General features: G+C 36.5%; 1 protein-coding gene across 1 annotated transcript in view; it reads left to right on the top strand.

The window, feature by feature from the left end:
* LOC136862145 (cAMP and cAMP-inhibited cGMP 3',5'-cyclic phosphodiesterase 10A-like) overlaps positions 1-20,673 on the top strand; it is a 422,768-nt gene that overhangs the window by 101,540 nt on the left and 300,555 nt on the right. The window contains exon 3 of the mRNA XM_068226202.1: positions 20,553-20,657. Within this exon, the coding sequence (XP_068082303.1) occupies positions 20,553-20,657 (105 nt within the window). The remainder of the gene's footprint in view (positions 1-20,552; positions 20,658-20,673) is intronic.

Raw genomic sequence — 20,673 nt, 5'->3', positions numbered from 1 at the left:
TGGGTACTTTGAGAGAATGGAATAAATATGCAGGTTGGTTGGAAACAATGTAAACCATGTATATGAGTGTTAAGGTGTGATCATACTGATAAATAATTTGAAAAAATTAATTTGATATCTCGCACCATTTATATTTTATCAGCTGCTATACTTATCCAATCAGGTCGCTTTGCAGGCGAATTCAAATGGGCTTTGTGAGGCGGTGTTTCTAAATCTGAACATGGCTTAAGACTGGCATCATTAGCTTCCCTGAGGCGGGAGTTCATAGAATTTAGGTCCATGATAAGCAGTGAGCTCAAGTCACTTAGAGAGGAGATAAACAGTCCGGAACATATTTGGCTGTGCTGGAGGCTTGGGAGCCATCAACAAGCTCCAGGCGTGCCTTGAACCTGTTCATAAGCACTTCAGTTCTTTCCAAGCCTTTTGTGTCCACCTTTGACTGAAGGCATTTTTTAATATTTTCTAAATACTGAACATTACTTTTCACACAACTTATGGACTATAGAGTATTTGCTGTTATAATTGCAGTCAGTGTGGGATAAACACTGAACACTCTCACAGTGTCACTTCAAAGTCCACCATTAAATTACTGTATTTTCTTCTCTGAGTCCTTCTCTTGCACTTAATTTTGGAGACATAGACATCTTTAAGATTAGCTATTCATAGCCAATGTCAGTGATGATGTAGTCTATGACAGTCTTGAACTTTCTATCCCAATTATATCACATTATTTTATGACTCTCATTCTTCTGGTACCGTATGTTTTGTATCTCAAGTTTTTTGCACCCAGAAATCAATAAAGTTGTCTCCTACAGAGTTTATTTTCCCAAAGCCATAAGGTCCAAGGAGGTTTTCACAACCTTTCCTCTCTATACCAACTTAGGCATTCACCCATGATGATGGTGTTCTCTTCCATTATTTGTTCTTGAAGTTCTATAAGGAATTGTTCGTTCTTATCTGTGGTACATCTTACTTAAGCTGCATATACTTGGAATAAAGTGTGATGCAGATTTCCATCTCATAATCTCATCTGGATGATTTTATCATTCACATGGTTGACATCTGTTGCAATATAACCCCACATTTCAACCATGGTGGAATGCTCACCAAATGCCATAGGTATTACAAGAAGGAAAGACGGCCAGGGAAAACAACCAAATATGAGCACATGTGCCAAACACAGAAATAAACTTATCCAGAAAGTTAAGAAGTCCATTGGGAAGAGAGCTGAGAACACCCCCAATAAAAAAAAAGGAACAGGATCACCGGTATCATGCAGAGTAATCTACTGACTGATTACACATGTACATTTAAAATTTAAATTATAATTAATTTTAGGAATGTGTTAAACAGGAAATTTACTTCGTTTGAATATAAGGATAGCCGGCCCCATGGTGTAGGGGTAGCGTGCCTGCCTCTCGCCCGGAGGCCCCAGGTTTGATTCCCAGCCAGGTCAGGGATTTTTCTCTCGTCCTGAGGGCTGGTTTGAGGTCCACTCAGCCTACGCGATTAGAATTGAGGAGCTATCTGATGGTGAGATGGCGGCCCCGGTCTCAAAAGCCCAGATTAACGGCCGAGAGGATGCATCGTGCTGATCACACAACCCCTCGTAATCTGCAGGCCTTCGGGCTGAGCAGCAGTCACTGGGCAGCCCAAGGCCCTTTCAAGGGCGTTAAGTGCCGTGGAGTTCGGTTTGGTTTTGGAATATGAGGATAACTTCAGTACATAAAAGGAAACTTGTTTGACAAAAATAAAATTTGGCAAGTGAAAAATACATGAAAAGATTTACCAAAATTAAAAATTGGTGCACCAACATACTTACTTTAATTAATTTTTTTTAGAATATTATATAATTTCATAAATTGAAGTCTCTAAGAAAAATATTATCTTGGGTGAATCAACGTAAAAAATTATTTTAGTTCCCAGTGGAGTGATAAACACATGAGGAATAACATAACATTAAGCATAGATCAAAAGAAGCAGCACAATGAAATAAGAGTGTTAGGACCACCCTGAAAATAAAATATCAACTCACGAAAACCGACCAAGAAAGATCAATCACAGATCAGCAAACAAATAAACATAAAATATTAAATCAGAAGGGTCAGTAAACAGGCAAAATAATATCACATGGATGGAGAAATAATTAGAATTTATCAAAGTACCAACTCTGCTATCCATCCATCCATACCACTAAACATCTACACCAACAATCGCAAGAAAAACAAAAACAAATCAGCATCCCTACATGAGAAAAAAAGGAAGGTCATGGGCAATTAACAATCGAAGAATTATGCAATCAAGCAACATGGAGGGGGGATCACTACAATGCAAGATCATAGAAAGGAATTAAACGCGTGAAGCATTCCACTAGAACCACAATAAATCCCCATGTAATTACAATTATTAAAGAAAATATCACCCCTTTGTTTAATGTTATCAATCAATCTCTCTCTCTCTCTCTATTTGTTTAGTCGATTCTGACTCTCCGTGACCCCATGAACTAAAATACGCCAATTTCTCCTGTCCTGCACTGCCTCCTGAAGATTTTCCAAGCTGAAATTTAGTACTTCTGTGATGCCATCAATCCATCTCATTCTTTGCCGTCCTCTTCTCCTTGTGCCTTCGATCTTCCCCAGCATTAAGGTCTTTTCTAATGAACTGTGTCTTCTCGTGATGTGTCCAAAGTAGCTTAGTTTTTGTTTCAGGATTAGGCCATCCAAGGAGCACTCTGGTTTTATTTGCTGTAAAACTGACCAATTTGTTCTCTTCACAGTCCATGGGACTCTAAGGATTTTCCTCCAACACCACAATTCAAAGGAGTCTATTCTACGGCTTTCAGCTTTTCTTATGGTTCAGGTCTCACATCCGTACATCACAACTGGAAAAACCATAGCCCTTACTATATGGATCTTTGCTGTTAATGTTATGTCTCTACTCCTTAAGATATTGTGAAGATTGGTCATTGCCTTTCTACCGAGTAACAATCGTCTTTTTATTTCATGGCTACAGTCACCATCAGCAGAAATCTGTGAGCCAAGATAGTTGGAAACGGGTACTATCTCCATTTTTTCTCCTCCTACATGCCATGAATTGACAGGTGTAGTAGCCATAATTTTTGTTTTCTTGACATTAAACATTAGTCCAGCCTTTGAAATTTCTTCTTTCACTTTCAGTAAGAGGGTTTTCAAGTCTTCTTCATTTTCTGCCGTCAGGATAGTATCATCAGCATATCTCAGGTTATCTTTAACCCAGCTATTTTGATTCCTCTTTCTTCTACATCTAACCCCACATTCCTCATAATGTGCTCCACATACAGATTGAAAAGGTAAGGTAACAATATACAGCCTTGTCATGAATCTTGACCCATTTAGTTGTTCCATATATGGTTCTCACTGTAGCTTCTTGGTCAGAGTATAAGTCACAGAGACTTACAGTAATTGAAAATCTTCCACCTTTTTGATACTTTTTATTTGCTTTTTAGCAAATTAATTAATTATAAACAGTAAATGTTTCATTCTCACTTGAGAACATCTTCAGCTGTTGTTAAGCTTAGGTGAATTGCTAAGTTTCTGAGTATATTATTTTCAGGCACATTGTTCCTCTTAGAAACTATTTGAATATAAATTAAATTAAAATGATGTTAAAACAATGTGGGGGTTAATTATCAAAAAGGTGGAAGATTTTCAATTACTGTAAGTCTCTGTGATTAGAATTTGATACGGAAAATGAAGCTGATTACTTGCAATCCTTTTTTGGTGTCGACCGTAGTAGTTCTTGTAAATCTTCATAGAACTGGTTAAGAACGTCTTCTTCAGCATCAGTGGTTGGTGCATAAACTGAACGACTGTGACATTGAGGGGTTGACCTTGAAATCTGATGGACATCATTCTATCATTTTTATAGTTGCAACCCATTACAGTTTTACCTACTCTATTACTGACTATGAAGGCTACTCCATTACTATTGTCGTTGTCTTCTCCAGAAAAGTATGCCGTGTAGTCATCCAAAATAAACTCTCCCATTCCGGACCATCTCATTTCACTTATTCCCAATATGTCAATGCCAATTTTCCCCATTTCTCCTTTGACTACATCCAGTTTTCCTTGATACATGGATCTCACATTCCATGTTCCTAAACAGTACTGTTCCTTGCAGCATTGCACTCTTCTTGAGGCTTCTCTCAACCTAGTTCCTCCCAGAGATCTGAACAGGGAACTTGAAACTCTGGAACATTTTAATTTGAGTAAAGAAAGCCATGGGGTTTTCTTGGGATAATTTCAGTGGTGGTTTCCCATTGCCTTCCACTGACCTCCAAATCGTGTCTACTTACCGACTAAGTTTCCCGCTGGGGTTGGGTATGCAACCATCTACTGAGTTGCTCGGCTTAATAGGGGCACCATGCATAGATAGGAACTTGGAGAATTGAGGTGACAGAGGCTAAGAGAACTCACTTCCTGAGTTCTTGTAATCACATATCACCTCCATTTTTTTTGCCACAGTCTTTAAGGTGTTTGCAGAGACTCCCCCAGGTTATCTCCTGTGACCCAATCAATCACTACTGAACTGCATTTAGGGCAGATGCTGATTCAGAATTATTTTATAAGATAATCAGCCATGTGGGAAACTGCATGGAAAGGAACGTGATTGTAGCGGGAGATCTCAATTTACTAAATGTCAATTGGGAAGGTAATGCAAATGACAGGAAGCATGACCAACAAATGGCAAATAAGTTAATATGGGAAGGGCAGCTGACTCAGAAAGTGATGGAACCAACCAGAGGGAAGAATATTCTGGATGTGGTACTGGTAAAACCACATGAGCTGTATAGAGAAACCGAAGTAATAGATGGTATTAGTGATCACAAAGCTGTTTTTGTTGTAGTTAAAAATAAATGTGATAGAAAGGAAGGCCTTAAAAGTAGGACTATTAGGCAGTACCATATGGCTGATGAGTAAAAATATTTGCAAAAATATTTATGTACAGTGACAGTGTTTTAATAGTTAAGATGTCCCAAAAGATTAGAGAATGATATCTTGAATTCCATTAAATTACATCTTTAATAATAATTAAAATTGGTTACTTAAACATTATTAAGGAAAATAAGTTTTAGCATCCTAGAAAATTAAAAATTAAAAATGGAAATAATAATAATAAATTATAAACTTAAGAAAGAAAAAGTAAATGGTGATTTACACTGCACATGTATACAACACAAGGTAAATTATGCTATCGTTATATAATAATAATCAACAAAACCAAAATGGAGAAGGAAGAAAAGATAAAACCCCAAAAGTATGAGGGCGAGGGATACCGTATCTAAAAGAATGCACATATAAAATAATTGTTAAACCTGAGCAGAAAACATAATTCAATGAAATCACCGATAAACAAGCAAAATGATAATAAGGGAGAAAATTAAAATTTAGAGAAGTGGGATAAATTTCAAATTTTAGTCTCCAACAAAGCACATAAGAATTTTGAAATCAACAAAATGGCACTCAAATGGCATTACAGAGGGAGGAATTAAAATCATAATTTCGCAAAGATAACAGGAAAATGAAATAAAATGATGCACCAAAAGATAAAATTACATGACCAAAAATATTAAATTCATGAGTACTTAAAAGATTTGAAGAAGTAATTCACTGTAACTTACCACATGCAGTCCACATGCAGTTGTAATACACCCAAGTTGGAAACAAAATTAATTTTACATAACAAAACCAGAGTAGATCCTCGTCATTCTAAATTAACATTCCTTGTGGCAATGTTAGGGCAAGATTTAACCGACGCCAGCCGGTCTGAGCTTCATTTTTACAGTTGGTCGCCGAGACATGGCTCGACAACATCTGCACTCCACTAAGTCCAATGACAGACAGTTATTGCTTCAAGTAAGCATCCACATGAACATTTAAACCGGGCAAAATACGTGCACTCTGGCAGAAGAGTTCGCACTAGGGACGAGTAAACTTTTTTCATTACCAGATGGCATGAGAGTCTACAATGAAGGAGACGCTCACAAATAACACTTGAGCTAGGGAATACCAGGCAAAGAGGTAATCTTTATGCAAGCAGAACAAAATGAAATCAATGTCCAAATACTTTACATCTTGAAATGCAATAAATTTAGATATGCTGTCCAGAGGCATAAACTGAATACAGTAGCTTATCCATAGAAAATATAAACTCCAATAAACAAGTTCATAACATAGTTATGTCACACTGTCTGCACATCTATATCTTTGTGAAGGAGCAAGCCAATTTTATTTTGGGTTCACTCATGTTCCCACTCCATTATAAGATATATCAATTTCTCAGGGATTTCTTTCCACAGCATTTCCACCTTGTCTCACTCAACTCCAATATCCCAAGCTTGCACCTGTCCATAATGTTTACAAGTTCTTCACATTTGTTAGTGAGAGTAAGAATTTTGAGGATTCTAAGTCCCAACCTGTTACTTGGATAATGTCTCTCTCCTTGCACCTCTGATCAGCTTCAGGTTGTTGGCCATCATAATTTCATGAGCTCCATGAAGAGTTGTTATCATGTCCAAAAATGTTAACACTTTTGCATCCGAAGCTTGTTTTAGTTTTGAAAGGAACATTCACTTACCTTGGTGCAGTTGGCTTGCTAAGTATAACGCTGAAGAATTTTTTCTGTTGGGGTAATCTCCCTTAGCCTTTGGCAGTCCTCTGACACATCTACAAGGCAGCAGCGCTTTGATGAATTTATGAGTTACAGTATATCCTACACAAAGGCTTCATCAGGCTTCCTAAGGAAGAACTCGTCTGCCCTTAGCAATTGGTTCTCCCTTATTTTGTCAGAGAGTTGCAGGTAGTATCATCTACTGTTACATATGGTTGTCGGATTGCTCCTGACCTGACCCTGAACCAAACATGCTATGATTTTTAAATCTGATTATACTCACCTCAGCTTTGTCTTCATCTTGCATTCTCAGTGATAAAGTTAACCTGTTGATGAGTACATGTAAGGACAGTCAATTTGCCATTTTGTCCCACATGAGGGAGCATGGCATTTGTTGTTTTAGGCTAGTAGTAAGAACTTAATTGCTTACTGACGTAATATGACGTCTAGCAGCGTTTTTTTTTAACTTTTTCAGTTATTTGAATAGTGTTGCTGTACAAATCCTAGTTCTCTACGGTGGTGGTCTCTGATGGAAAGCGTACACTCCCTACAGTATAAGAGTTTGGCGCACCGTTAGCTTACAGGTTACAGCAGTGTTACGATTGCCACCGATGTGCATAGTTGTTTGTGCTCTTCGTAGCTATAAATATTTTTGGTTTTCGTAAATATAACTGTGAATCTTTCTTCTTATGTAAATTACAAACGATGCTATGGAGTTTCTGGACACAAGTGATGATATTATAGATGAACTAAATAGAGATATTAATGAAGGTGATATATTACTGTAGGTTTTGATGAAGAATCAGTGGATAGTGATGATGAAAATGATCTTACAGTGTTTCTTGATGACTTTTCTCCTTCTGATGTAAGTACACCGAGACCACCTAACATTGAAAACAATGAACAAAATTCAGACAACCTTCCTGCCAACCTGTTACAAACTGTTGACTCACAGCAATGCCCTCTGTGTAAGTGAGAACATAATGGTGATTATCAGCCCCGTAATTTACCTTTTGACTCTTCAACATCAGGCATTACTATTACAGATGAGATCATGGGCAATGAATGGCATGAGGTTGATGCCTTTTATAACTTTTTAGATTACGACTTGGTAAATCATATTGCTTCAGAAACAAATAAGTACTACAAGGGAACTGCAAATGATGTACGTACTCAGTTTTCTAAACTAAACCAATGGGTTGACACCACTGCTGATGAGATGTTTTTTTTTTTTTTGCAACTTCACTGCTTATGGCTCACGTGAAAAAAAGAAAAAATAGTCTGAAGCAATACTGCTCTATGGATCCACTCACAGAAACTCCTATTTTTTCAAAAATATTTTCCCAGGACAGATATCTAAATTTATGAAGAATGCTTGATTTTGATGACGACTCTCTGATAAGGGGGGCTTTATAAAATACAAACTGTGATCAAAACATTGCGAAAAAAAAAAAAAAAGTTCTCCTCTGCACTAAATCCTTTTCAAAATTTAGTTATAGACAAAAGCTTGATGCTGTGGAAGGGCCGACAGTCTTTTTGGCAGTAACTTCCTAATAAAAGGAAATGATGTGGAATAAAATAATTTGTTCTTTGTGACTGTCAAACTGTAATGGTACTAGATTTTATAGTATACACTAGGTAAGGTACAATTGTTGACATTGACCAAAGTAATCAGAGTGGCCTTTAATCAAAGGTAATTAGAACTCTAATGCAATCAAACTTGAATAGAAATCACATACTATTTATGGATAAGTGGTTTTCAAGACCAGATTTGTTCTCTTGGCTGTACGATAGAGGTACTGGGGCATGTGGAATGCTAAATGCTGGAAGAAAAAAAGGTACCATGTCTCCCAAAAAAAAAAAAAAAAAAAAAAAAAAAAAAAAAAAAAAAAAAAAATTGAAAAAAATTGAAAAAAATTGAAAGAAAGGGGGGGTGATAAAAGGCCAGTGGCAATGTTGTCCACTGTTGACACAAGTGAAATGACTACTGTGTCAACACCAGGTCATTTGAAAATAAGCTAAAGCCAAAATCTGTAACAAATTATAATGCAAATATGGGACCAGTAGACAAATGTGATGTGATGGCCCCATTCAATGATTCGACAAGAAAAACTATAAAGAGGTACACAAAACTTCCTTTTCATTTACTTGACATTTGTGATTTGAATGCCTTTTTCATGAACAAAAAAGATCAAAAGAAATCTAACCTACTGTAAAATTGCACGTAATGGATTTCAGACTAAACCTAATTCGACAACTGCTTGAGAAACACTTTACTGCTAGAAACAATGGAAGGAATATTGCACGTCTGATTGGAGGTGGGACACAAGAACCATTACGCCTTGAAGTTCATCATTTTATGAGGCCACTCCCACAAAGTGAATCAAAGAAGTGTTAACTTCTCAGGCAATGCTACGTGTGCAAACACACTACCCGATCAGGACAGAAGACGAAAGAAACGAGCTACGAGTGTTCTACGTGTGAGGTCACTCTTTGCATACATCCTTGCTTTGAACTGTATCATACATTTAAAAAGTTTTGAAATGACAGAGTTTTCTTGATCCATAATGCCTTTTCATGTGTCTCAAAGTTGTAATAAATAAGTTTATTGTAAATTTTTTTTAATTCTTACTCCACAGAGGTTGTTTATCAGTCTAATGCATACTCAGATGCGGCCGGCATTATTGCACGGCATTTGCCGTGCACACTCGTCAACAAGTTAAGTGCTGAATGAAATGTTTCTACTTTCACCTTCTTGTCTACTTATTATGCACTAACATTAATTCAACCATTTTTCATGTGATAAGAACCAACAGCCATTGAGAACCAATTGCACACAAAACAGAACTATTTATAATACAGTAAATAATTTTGTGTTTATGAAGCTAGTACATGGGTAACAAACAAACATTGCAAACTCTGAGAAACCTACAAAACTGATGGTAAAAACAGGAACAAGTCCGGAAATCTTGAGTTGGTAACAGTTTTTTTTTTTTTTTTTCTCACAAGAAGCATTTATGTGTTTTCCTTTCTAACTACAAGTTCAGTTGTTATTCTCTGGCCTGACAATAAAACATACGTACTGAAAGTTTCATATAGAAATAAGTCAAATACCATTTTAGCCTTAAGGTATTTGGACTTGTTACTGTGGGAAACAACAGAATTGCTATAATCTACGTTTTTGTTGTAAAAACGGGGATCTTGGACTTTTTCACTACACTGTTGATATGAGAACACAATTAAATAACAGTAAGTTATGATAATCTTCTTTTTTGTCATAGTGGAAGCCATTTCTTTTCAGTTTTGAGTTAATTTTTAATGAGGTTCTTCAGTCTGTCAAAACTAATTCAAGATAAAATAAATTTAGGAAATTCCTGAAAAAAAAAAAAAAAAAAAAGAAAACATCTACATATAGGCATATTTGCTTAGGTTTAAATGGATGCATTGAATTTGTTTGTTAATTTCCTGTTTCTTTATGTAAGTAAATTTCATTTCATTTCCGATCCATAATAACCATGATTGGGATGTTGATATTTTAGCTGAAGTTGTTCTGGGTTTAACTTTTATGGGTCTGTACTTGGGAATGAGCTTTAATGCTAGATATCTCTTATTAAATAAAATTGATCTGTCAATGTTCATGATTTTGATTTTAAGTGATAATTATTACTAATACCTATGATTATGAATTTATGAATAATAATAATAATAATAATAATAATAATAATAATAATAATAATAATAATAATAATAATAATAATAATAATAATAATAATAATAATAATAATAATAATAATAATAATGTTATTGGCTTTATGTCACACTAACTACTTTTACAGTTTTCGGAGATGCGAGGTGCCAGAATTAAGAACCACAGGAGTTATTTTACACGCCAGTAAATCTACCGACACGAGGCTGACGTATTTGAGCACCTCCAAATACCACCAAACTGAGCCAGGTTTGAACCTGTGAAGTTGGAGTAAAAAGGCCAGTGCCTCAACCATCTGAGCCACTCAGCCCGGCATGAATATTATTAAGAAGTGTAAAAATTCTGTGTACACCCTTCAAATAATTGTTGAAATATCAGAATTTATTTTAACAACATTGGAATTTTACATTTTTATTCTCTGTGTTTTGTTTCTCACAACAGTTTTTCTACAACTTACTAATACATTTATGTGAACTGTCAGCTCTCTGTGTCAAAACATTTTTGTGGTATATGTAAAAAATTAGTGTAGGATGTCCACTGAAGGTGGTCCCAATATTTGCTTAGGTTTAAATGGATGCATTGAATTTGTTTGTTAATTTCCTGTTTCTTTATGTAAGTAAATTTCATTTCATTTCCGATCCATAATAACCATGATTGGGGTGTTGATATTTTAGCTGAAGTTGTTCTGGGTTTAACTTTTATGGGTCTGTACTTGGGAATGAGCTTTAATGCTAGATATCTCTTATTAAATAAAATTGATCTGTCAATGTTCATGATTTTGATTTTAAGTGACTTAAGTTTCTTGGCTCTGTAATTTGCCTGACTGGTAGAATAATTTTTTAAGAAGGAAGCCATATTTTCAGTGTTCATATAATCATGCTGATAGGAGTGGGAGCATTTCTAAGGTTTTTGTTTTATGATGAATATCTTTATTAATGTGTGATGAATTTAATCGCTGGTAAGCACATTCTACAACATGAACATATAAATATGAAAACACTTTTGTGACAATATACTGGTACATCAAAACATGAAATTAGAAAGGTAAGTTACATAAGAGAAAGCAGTTTTTTTATTATGCTTTCACTATTCAGTATTGTTTCCTTAGTTGGTTAGCTGTGGAAAGGTCCCCAGATCCTAACCAACAGAAAAAAAGAAAAATCTTTATCAGAAAGAGGTCTTAGAAAACCTAGTCTTACTATCACTGATCGTTGATTGTGGAGGTTTAATTGATAGACTGTAAATGCCTGGTACATACTTTTGAAGCCATTTCTGGACTGCAGGGTTGTCTACCTTCTCCAGCGGGATGTTGGCTTTGAGTAGCATCGCTGTTGTTTGGTGACTAAATTCTATTTTTTTCACTCTTAGTTTTATTTTGCATATCTAATGAGAGTTCTATTGTTGCCTGCCGTTTCACTGTTGGAGTGCTAAATTTACGTCCTGAATGTTCCTTATTTTTAAAACAATGTTTTGAGACAGTATCTTTTTCTCCCACTCGATACGAACATTACAAAATTTACACATTAAAATATTGCTTTCCGAAACGTATAAACCTTCACTCGCAAACTGTTTAGCTCTGCTGTGCACCGTAACACTTAACGTAAAAATTAAATAATTGAAAGAGGTTCAACCTATTCAATACATAGCAAAGAAATGTAGTGATTACATTTTTATTTAATAGTAAAAATAAATGGGACCGGTTTCGACCCTAGTCCAGGTCATCGTCAGCCGTAAAAACATGTAAAACAATGCATATGAAAAAGAAAAAGAAAAAGATTAATTAAACTCTGGATCGGTATAAGATGAAACAGTACGTAATATTAAGAATGGTAGTATGGCACACGCAATGATAGACGAAGTCTCACAATGTTTATGAATATTGGAGAACAGTCAAAAGGGTCAGTTTCCACACTCTGTCAGGCACAAAGTCACAACACTATCAAATAATATATGAAGATCATAAATAACTTGAAGTCGCAGACGAATAGATTTGTAGAAGCAAACTGCCAGCTCCCGGTGATCAGCGCGGTACATTCAAGGTCATGCGCTGCGGTCTCGAACGCCAAAGTAGAATGGAGAATATTCTGAAGGTCCAGTATTTGTCTCGGTTGCGGGAAGTTAAGTACGTGTATATAGAAATATACAACGCAAATCAGTATAATTGAATGAGTACTTGTGCTCCTGCTAAGTTCTTGGAAAACAGTTGACTTGAAAAAACAATTGTAAAGAGAAAAAAATATAGTAAAAAGCGCAATATCGGAAAACAAATGAAAACTTATATGCACAGTGCGCTATTTTTTAAATTGAAAAAAAATTTAGGTCATGATTGAAGTAGTCGAAGTTGGCGCAAGACAAGAGTTAAAATTTGAAAGAGGAGAACCGAAATGAAGGTCGATGGTTTTTTTTTTAATAATAGAGAAGGTAGAATAAATTAACAGAGGAAGAGTGATAGTGAAATAAGAGAAAGAATAAAAGAAATTGATAGGGAAATGAAGGAGCGGTAGTTTAGGGTGGGTTAGGAGGGTGGGTTATTGGAGGTAGAAAATGTGGGTGGGAACTTTGTAAGGCATGGAAAATAGAATTGGGGTTTTGGAATTTTGAATTTTTGAGAAGAAGAATTAGGAAGTCAAAAAGGATATTGGGTTTTTCAGAAATGTCATTTAAATTGAAATTAGGGTTGAAGTACTGGTCAAGGTGGATAAAGCAATTTTCAGTAATGTTTAAGAGGGGGCCTTTGTTAATGATTTTAAGTATATTCATGTCATTGTCAATACTGGTGAAACTATGCTTGGAGTCTTGTATGTGCTGTCCTATGGCAGAGAATCTGTTGTATTTAATGGCGTTGACATGTTCAGAGTACCTGATATTGAAGTTGCGGCCAGTTTGTCCGACGTAGGAGGAATTGCAGTTGTTGCATTTGAATCTGTATACACCAGATTTAGAAAAAGCATTAGATTTATTTAGAGATTTAGAGTTGTGTAAGATATCAAGATTTCTATTGTTAGTTCTAAAGGAAATTTTCATGTTATGTTTTTTAAAAATATTAGTTATTTTATAAGCATCCTGAGTGAAAGTGAAGGTGGAAAAAGCAGTTGGTTTTATTGTGTCTTTAGATAAAGTGGTTTTTGGACGGTGTTTGAATTTGTTGATGATGCGGTTTATGAAGGAGTTGTTAAAGCCATTCAATTTAGCAATGTTGCGGATGGTGTTTAATTCATTATTTAAATCTTTTTTGGACATAGGGGTGTTGAAGGCACGAAAAATTAAGCTGTTATAAGTAGCACGTTTATGAGCTTGGGGGTGCGAAGAATCTTGTCTTATTGTGGTTGCTGTTTGGGTTGGTTTTCTGAAAATTTTGTAAGATTAAGAAGAAGGATGTCTAGTAATGGTTAGGTCTAGAAAATTAAGAGTTTGGTTGTGTTCTGATTCGAGGGTGAATTTAATGTTAGAGTCTAAGTTGTTGAGATGAAGAAGTGTAGAGGCTGCGTTGGTTGATTCCTCATTTAATATTACTAATGTGTCATCGACATATCTCACCCAAAAGAGGATGTTGGAGAAAATATTATTATTATTAGGCCTAATTCTTGTGTTTTCTAAGAAGTCGAGGTAAATTTCAGCAAGAATGCCAGAAGCTGGTGAGCCCATAGCTAAGCCATCTTGTTGATAAATGGTGTTGTCAAAGGTAAAATAATTATTGTTGAGAACTAATTTTAAAATAGACATGAAGTCTTGAATTTCAAGTTTACTTAGGTTACTGAATTTGTTTAGGTTGTTGTTTATAATGGGGAATAATTTTGAAATTGGAATACTAGGGTACATGTTCACAATGTCAAAAGAATGGAGAGAAAGATTTGGTTGGATTTCAAAATTCTTTAATTTGTTGATTAGATCAGAAGTGTTTTTGATAGATTTGTTGGATAAAAATCGATAATTTTTTAGTAAAAATGTTTGGATGAATTTAGAAGTGTTGTATAGGGGACTGGGCCTGTAATTGATTATTGGACGGATGGGAATGTTAGTTTTGTGAATTTTAGGGAGGGCTTTGGCAGTGAGTAGTCCTGGGTTCATGTTTATTAATTTAGTTTTTTCTTGATCTGTGAGGAGAAAGGAAGCGTTTTTTAAAGTATGTTTGAGTAGGCGTTGGATTTTTGTGGTTGGGTCTTTTTTTACTATAGAGAAAGAAGGGTCACTGAAAAAGTTTTTGGTTTTATCTAAGTAGTTTATTCTGCGATGATTACAGGATTCCACAATATCTCTACCATGTAAGTGAACATCATTGGCGGTGCAACCAGGGGCAGCCTGCCCTAATGTGCTACTGCGCTATAGCACACTCGTAATTTCATTGATTAAAATAATGATAAATTGTATAATTAAAAATTAACAATATTCTGTAGCAATTTCTGAATGCATCTTAAATTAATTAAATCGTATGTTTGAAGATAAACCTTACGAATTAATTGGGCAGACTTTTGATGGATGTTCTGTGATGGGTGGCACAACAGGGAGAGTTCAGAAAAAATTAATATCTCACTATTTTAAAGCACATTTCATACACTGCTATGCTCAACAATAGAAAATTATGGAAAAAGATTCTTCACAAATCAGCCCGGCATGTGATTAGAATTGAGGAGCTATCTGATGGTGAGATAGCGGCCCCGGTCTCGTAAACCAAGAATAACGGCCGAAAGGATTTGTCGTGCTGACCACATGACACCTCGTAATCTGCAGGCCTTCGGGCTGAGCAGCAGTCGCTTGGTAGGCCAAGACCCTTCAAGGGCTGTAGTGCCATGGGGTTTGGTTTGGTTTACTTGTGAAGTGGGTGAATTAATGTACATTTCCAATCCTCAGTATGCCAGATGTCCTGTAAGATTTCTTGAATACTTTGGGCCAGTTTCTCACCCCACTGTTTTCAACATTTTGTCAATTACTCCATCTTCTACTGGTACTTTGTTGTTTTTTAGTTCTGTTTGACTTCTTCTAATGTGGAGGATTCTAAGTCCAGATATGGTGTGGGTTTTTCAAAGGTGAGTTTTCTTTCAAGCATTCACAGAAGATCCTTAACCCAGGAGAACTCGCACTGATATTTTTTCGCCAGAACTTGCGCGCGGTCTTTTCGACCGCACAGAATCCATGGGCCATTATTTAATGCACAAATTATTTTTTCGAACACAATACACCAAAATGTCATATCATAGCTTTATTACACAAATATATGTCTAATCAGCTGAGAAAATATTCTACAAGACACAAAATAAAGATATATTCATTTCAATTGACTATTTTGAACATCTGTCTGTCAGAACTTATGGCTACTGAGGTTTAAAAATTGAACTCTGGAAATGTAAAATGCAAACAATAATAAACATTAAAGAATGAAAACTCACTCAAGTCCCAATGCACCAGTCATTAGTAATTTTCATCACCTATGGCTGCTTCAAAACAAATCTCGGAACTTAACACTGAGTGCAATACAGGAAAACCGTTCAGAACTTTCCAGATCTCACAAATGCTGAAGAATTTAGTCATCATCCCCCTCCTCCTATACGATTTCAACATTTTTCTTCGCGCACTGGACACATGATGGCCATGTGTGCTCTTTACATATGAAACGTGAACATGAAACGCATTTAGTTTTGGTTTTCCAATTCTTCTTTCTGTCACAATAAGCACAGCGACCATTGTCTGTCTGATTTACAGTTTGGTGATGTTGGTCCTCTTTTTCAATACCCAAAATGCTACGCAAACGCATCTTTACATCAGGAGCAATGCAGTCCTTCGATGCATGATGAATCATGTAACCATTTTGTAGCATCATTGAGAGCTCCTTCAAATATTTCTGGCGATTTATGCCACTTCCGTTAGGCCTGTCCCTAAAAATAATAAAACTGTTGATGGCAGCAATGTTCAAAAGCATGTAGAATAATGTTAGGGGCCAGCGATTGCTGATTTTAGAGACAGAATATTCAGATTTCATCCTGTCTACAACATCAACGCTCCCTTTCGTGAGGTTATAAAAAGTAAGCATCTCGGCTTTGTTCACTTCTCCTGAATCTGGGTCTATGTTATCTCCTTCATTCATCATAGAAAGAAGAAGTACATTTTTGTTTTTTCTTGGTACACATGAGAGAAGCGTTTGCTGTCCTCTATACGCAAACAGGCTAGTATTCGCTTTACGAGGCTTGGTTTGAACAAAAACTGAAGGAATTTGTGGTTTATTTTTCTTCATTGTTCCCACGATTGTAAGATTGTGATTGTTGAGCAATGATTTGACTAATGGTACTGAGGTGTACCAATTGTCCTTGGTAATATTGCATCTAGACCCGGAAATTGGTTGAACTAGCCGCTCGACTACACTTTTGCCAATGTTGTCAACTTGATAAGGCCCTTCCGGTTGTTTTCCTATGTAAACTTCCATTTTATACGTATAAAATGTTCTGGCATCTACCATGAAAAATACTTTGATGCCATATTTATCTGGCTTATTTGGATTATATTGTGTGAATGGGCAACGACCACGAACCCCTGTAACATCTCATCTATTGTGAGATATTCACTAAGTGAATAGTATTTCATGCATCTGGTCACAAAGTCCACAAAGATCTTCCTGATGTGAGTTAATTTATCAACTATCACCCTGTTATCTCGGATCATTTATATAATCGAACCTGAGTGCACGTAAGATAAACTGGAATCGTGTTCTGGACATTGTTAGGTGAAAAGCTTCAACACCCATCCCATCTGTAGCCCATAAGTCCTTCAAGTTCAAATGTCTGATTTGACTACACCTGCCAGATAAAGAAGGCCAATCACAGCCTTGAGTTCTACAATATTTGTATTGGCAGCATCACGTGGCCGGCTATAGTTAGTCCGATTTTTGTCAATCCATACATTAGTATATGCTACAATTTCCTCCAGTACACCGTCAGGGAAATACAACTGCCAGGCTTCTAATGAAGATTGGACATGTCTTGCCTCCCTTATTGCACCTGGTTTACACATTACATGAGCATCCCACTTTGTTTTATTATCCTTACCAAGCAGATGTGGTACTTTATCAGGCTTCACGCAAGGATTGTCCATATCATCTTTAGATTCGCCAGACTCTTCACTTTCCGTATCATGTTCACTTTCATTCACTGAATGATTCTCGTCATCAGATGCTGTAGTGTCATTAAACAGTTCACAATCACTATCGTCATCTTCAGACAAATAGCGCCTTGCAGTACGCTGTTGTCATTGAAGAGCTCGGTTCACTGATTCTTCTTTTTCTATGCTTTGCAGAAGTTGATCAATCCTCTCTATTTCCTTTGGATCCATGTTTTCTAACACAAAACATAACGCTACACGCAGAAAGAACTATTAAGACTCGCAGTGCGGAACACAAACAAAAGAACAACATCAAACACAAGGCCTCGCGCGCGGTGGAAAAGACCACAACTTCTGTCGAGGTCAGAGTTTCTTCCTCTCGGTAACAATGGACAACAAATTTAGATTAACTGTTACTACACTAGTGTTGTCAACTCTCCAGCGGAGGATAAGAGAAGCAAGAGCAAGACGAGATGTAAGTTCATTGCAGATTACAAGTGAATAAATGAACGTGCGGTTGAAAAGACCGCGCGGTGAGGCCTCACGGGTTAATATAATTTGCTAAGAATGTACAATTTTCTTTTTTCTTTTTTTTCCTTAGTCTTAGACTTTTGAAACAGATGCTAGGTGCTTGGTAATTTGATCATTCTTCTCTGAATGTTCTTTAGGAGTTCCATGTGTTCTTTTTCATCTTGTCCAGTTTCTGCCAGTCTATTTTGATAATAATATTTTTCATTTTTTAGATCTGATTATTTTAAAGGTTTGTTTCTGGTTTTTGGTGAATTCATACCAATTTTGATGGCACTCAGTGAACAATTGAAGAGATGGCTTTGTACTAAATAAGTTCAAATGTGCTCATTAGTTGGCCATAACAAATCAATAATAAGAATTAAAGGTTTGATGTGATAGAATCAGATAACAAGCAGAGTGGCCACTTGTATTAACATGCTACAGCTGTGGAACCAAGCTCTGCATTTGGGAGACAAGTGGGTTCAAACCCCATCGTCAGCTGTCCTGCGAATAGTTTTCTATGGTTTCCCATTTTCACTTCCAGGTATGTACTGGGACAGTTCCTATTCACAGGCCATAGCCGATTCCTTCCACATCCTTATCCAGTTTCATTCAAAATCATACCTTTCATCTTCATTAGCTCGTCAACTAAGTTCACCATCAGGAAGGGCATCTGACCATAAAACATGACATATAATTTCATCTTACCTCATCCCACTCCAGTATCAGGAAAATGGACTATGGGGTAGACATACATACATCTGATAGAATCTGATGATGTTCTTTCAGGAACAAAACATGTCCTCTTTGAGGACAGGGTGGCATGGGGGGCTGCATAAAACCAGTCTATGGACTGATGACTCAAACAACATCATCTCTTTGAGCTATAGTCTGTTATTAAATGTTTTCTCTTTCAGATACTTTCTAAATTTATTTTATCTTGAATTAGTTTCAATAGACTGAAGAACCCCTCAGTTTGGATGAGACAAACCTACTTGCTCATCACTACTGTGATGGTATTTGTAAGTAAAAGCTTACTTTCTAGGTACTTTTCCTAGTACTTCCTGCCTATCATAAAAAGTGACTACAGTGGCTACATGGGAACATGGATTAGCAATCATGGGTCCCTTAACTGAGCCTGGCATTGATTCCACTTCCATCATTCCTATCTGATCTCTCAATCCTAATGGATTTAGGTTTGTGAGGCCTAGAAAGTATTTCATTTGCATGGCTCACATCGCCTTTCCATTTCTTTTACCCTTACCTTCATTCGGTGAAGAGTTGGACTTCTTAGAGTTAAGAGGGGATAGTTATCTAGTTATACTGTACTTCCCCTTGAAACTACTCGTATATCCATCACTACTTTCTAGATACTCTATAAACATTTCATATTTGATACAGTTGGTTGTTTCCATTTCATTACATACATATGTAGAAACATGTAATGCTGTAATTGAATACATCCCTCCACATAGGTTTAAGGATGTAAGGTTAAGGATGTAAAGGAGAGGGCATATAAGTTTCTGGTAAGACCCCACTAGAGTATGGTGCCAGTGTATGGGACCTTCACCAGGATTACTTGATTCAAGAACTGGAAAAAATCCAAAGAAAAGCAGCTCGATTTGTTCTGGGTGATTTCCAACAAAAGAGTAGCGTTACAAAAATGTTGCAAAGTTTGGGCTGGGAAGATTTGGGAGAAAGGAGGCGAGCTGCTTGATTAAGTAGTATGTTCCGAGCTGTCAGTGGAGAGATGGCGTGGGAGGACATCAGTAGATGAATAAGTTTGAGTGGTGTCTTTAAAAGTAGGAAAGATCACAATATGAAGACAAAGTTGGAATTCAAGAGGACAAATTGGGGCAAATATTCATTTATAGGAAGGGGAGTTAGGGATTGGAATAACTTACCAAGGGAAATGTTCAATAATTTTCCAATTTCTTTGCGATCATTTAAGAAAAGGCTAGGAAAACAACAGATAGGGAATCTACCACCTGGGCGACTCCCCTAAATGCAGATCAGTTGTGATTGACGTCTCCTGTGGGTGGGAGCTCGTACAATACAACTGTAGTATCTTATGCCTGTTGTAAGAGGTGACTGAAGAGGAATGTCCAGGACTTCTCATCTTGAGTGGTAACCATGGGGACCCTAGCTGAGTCTAGCATTGCTTCCACTCACACATCTGTCACTACTGATCTTCATTTAGGGCAGTCACCCAGGTGGCAGATTCTCTATCTCTTGTTTTCCTAGCCTTTTCTTAAATGATTGGAAAGAAATTGGAAAGTTATTGAACATCTCCCTTGGTAAGTTATGTTGTTTCCTATCCTACCTTGTTCAGTCCACTCTTGTTATTTTCTGAACCTGGTCATGCATTGGTTCTCAATTTCACACCCTCCATGACTATTAACTTTCTTTTGCTGATACCCTCATTCTACAAAGGATCAGACATCTTTTTCTTTGCTCTGATTATTGTTAAGAGAGAAAGGTTGCCCAATCGTATTTTCTCTTAAAACAAAAATCACCACCATTACCTCCAAACTTCTTTTCTTCTTTTCTCTATTCTTCAGAATTTATGCAGTACACTAACGCTTCTCTGATTACTCATTAGGTCCTGGAACTACAGTGGCTGCTTATGTTGCTGAGGCAAAGGAATACATTTTAGTGGATGATGTAGTCAAGGATCCCAGGTTTCCAGAAAGTTGTGGTTGGCCAGGTAAATTTACCTTTAT

The sequence above is a fragment of the Anabrus simplex genome, chromosome 1 (assembly GCF_040414725.1).
Source record: "Anabrus simplex isolate iqAnaSimp1 chromosome 1, ASM4041472v1, whole genome shotgun sequence".
Classification (NCBI taxonomy): domain Eukaryota; kingdom Metazoa; phylum Arthropoda; class Insecta; order Orthoptera; family Tettigoniidae; genus Anabrus; species Anabrus simplex.
Note: the sequence above shows the minus strand (reverse complement) of the source record. Positions and strands in the feature narration are given on the sequence as shown.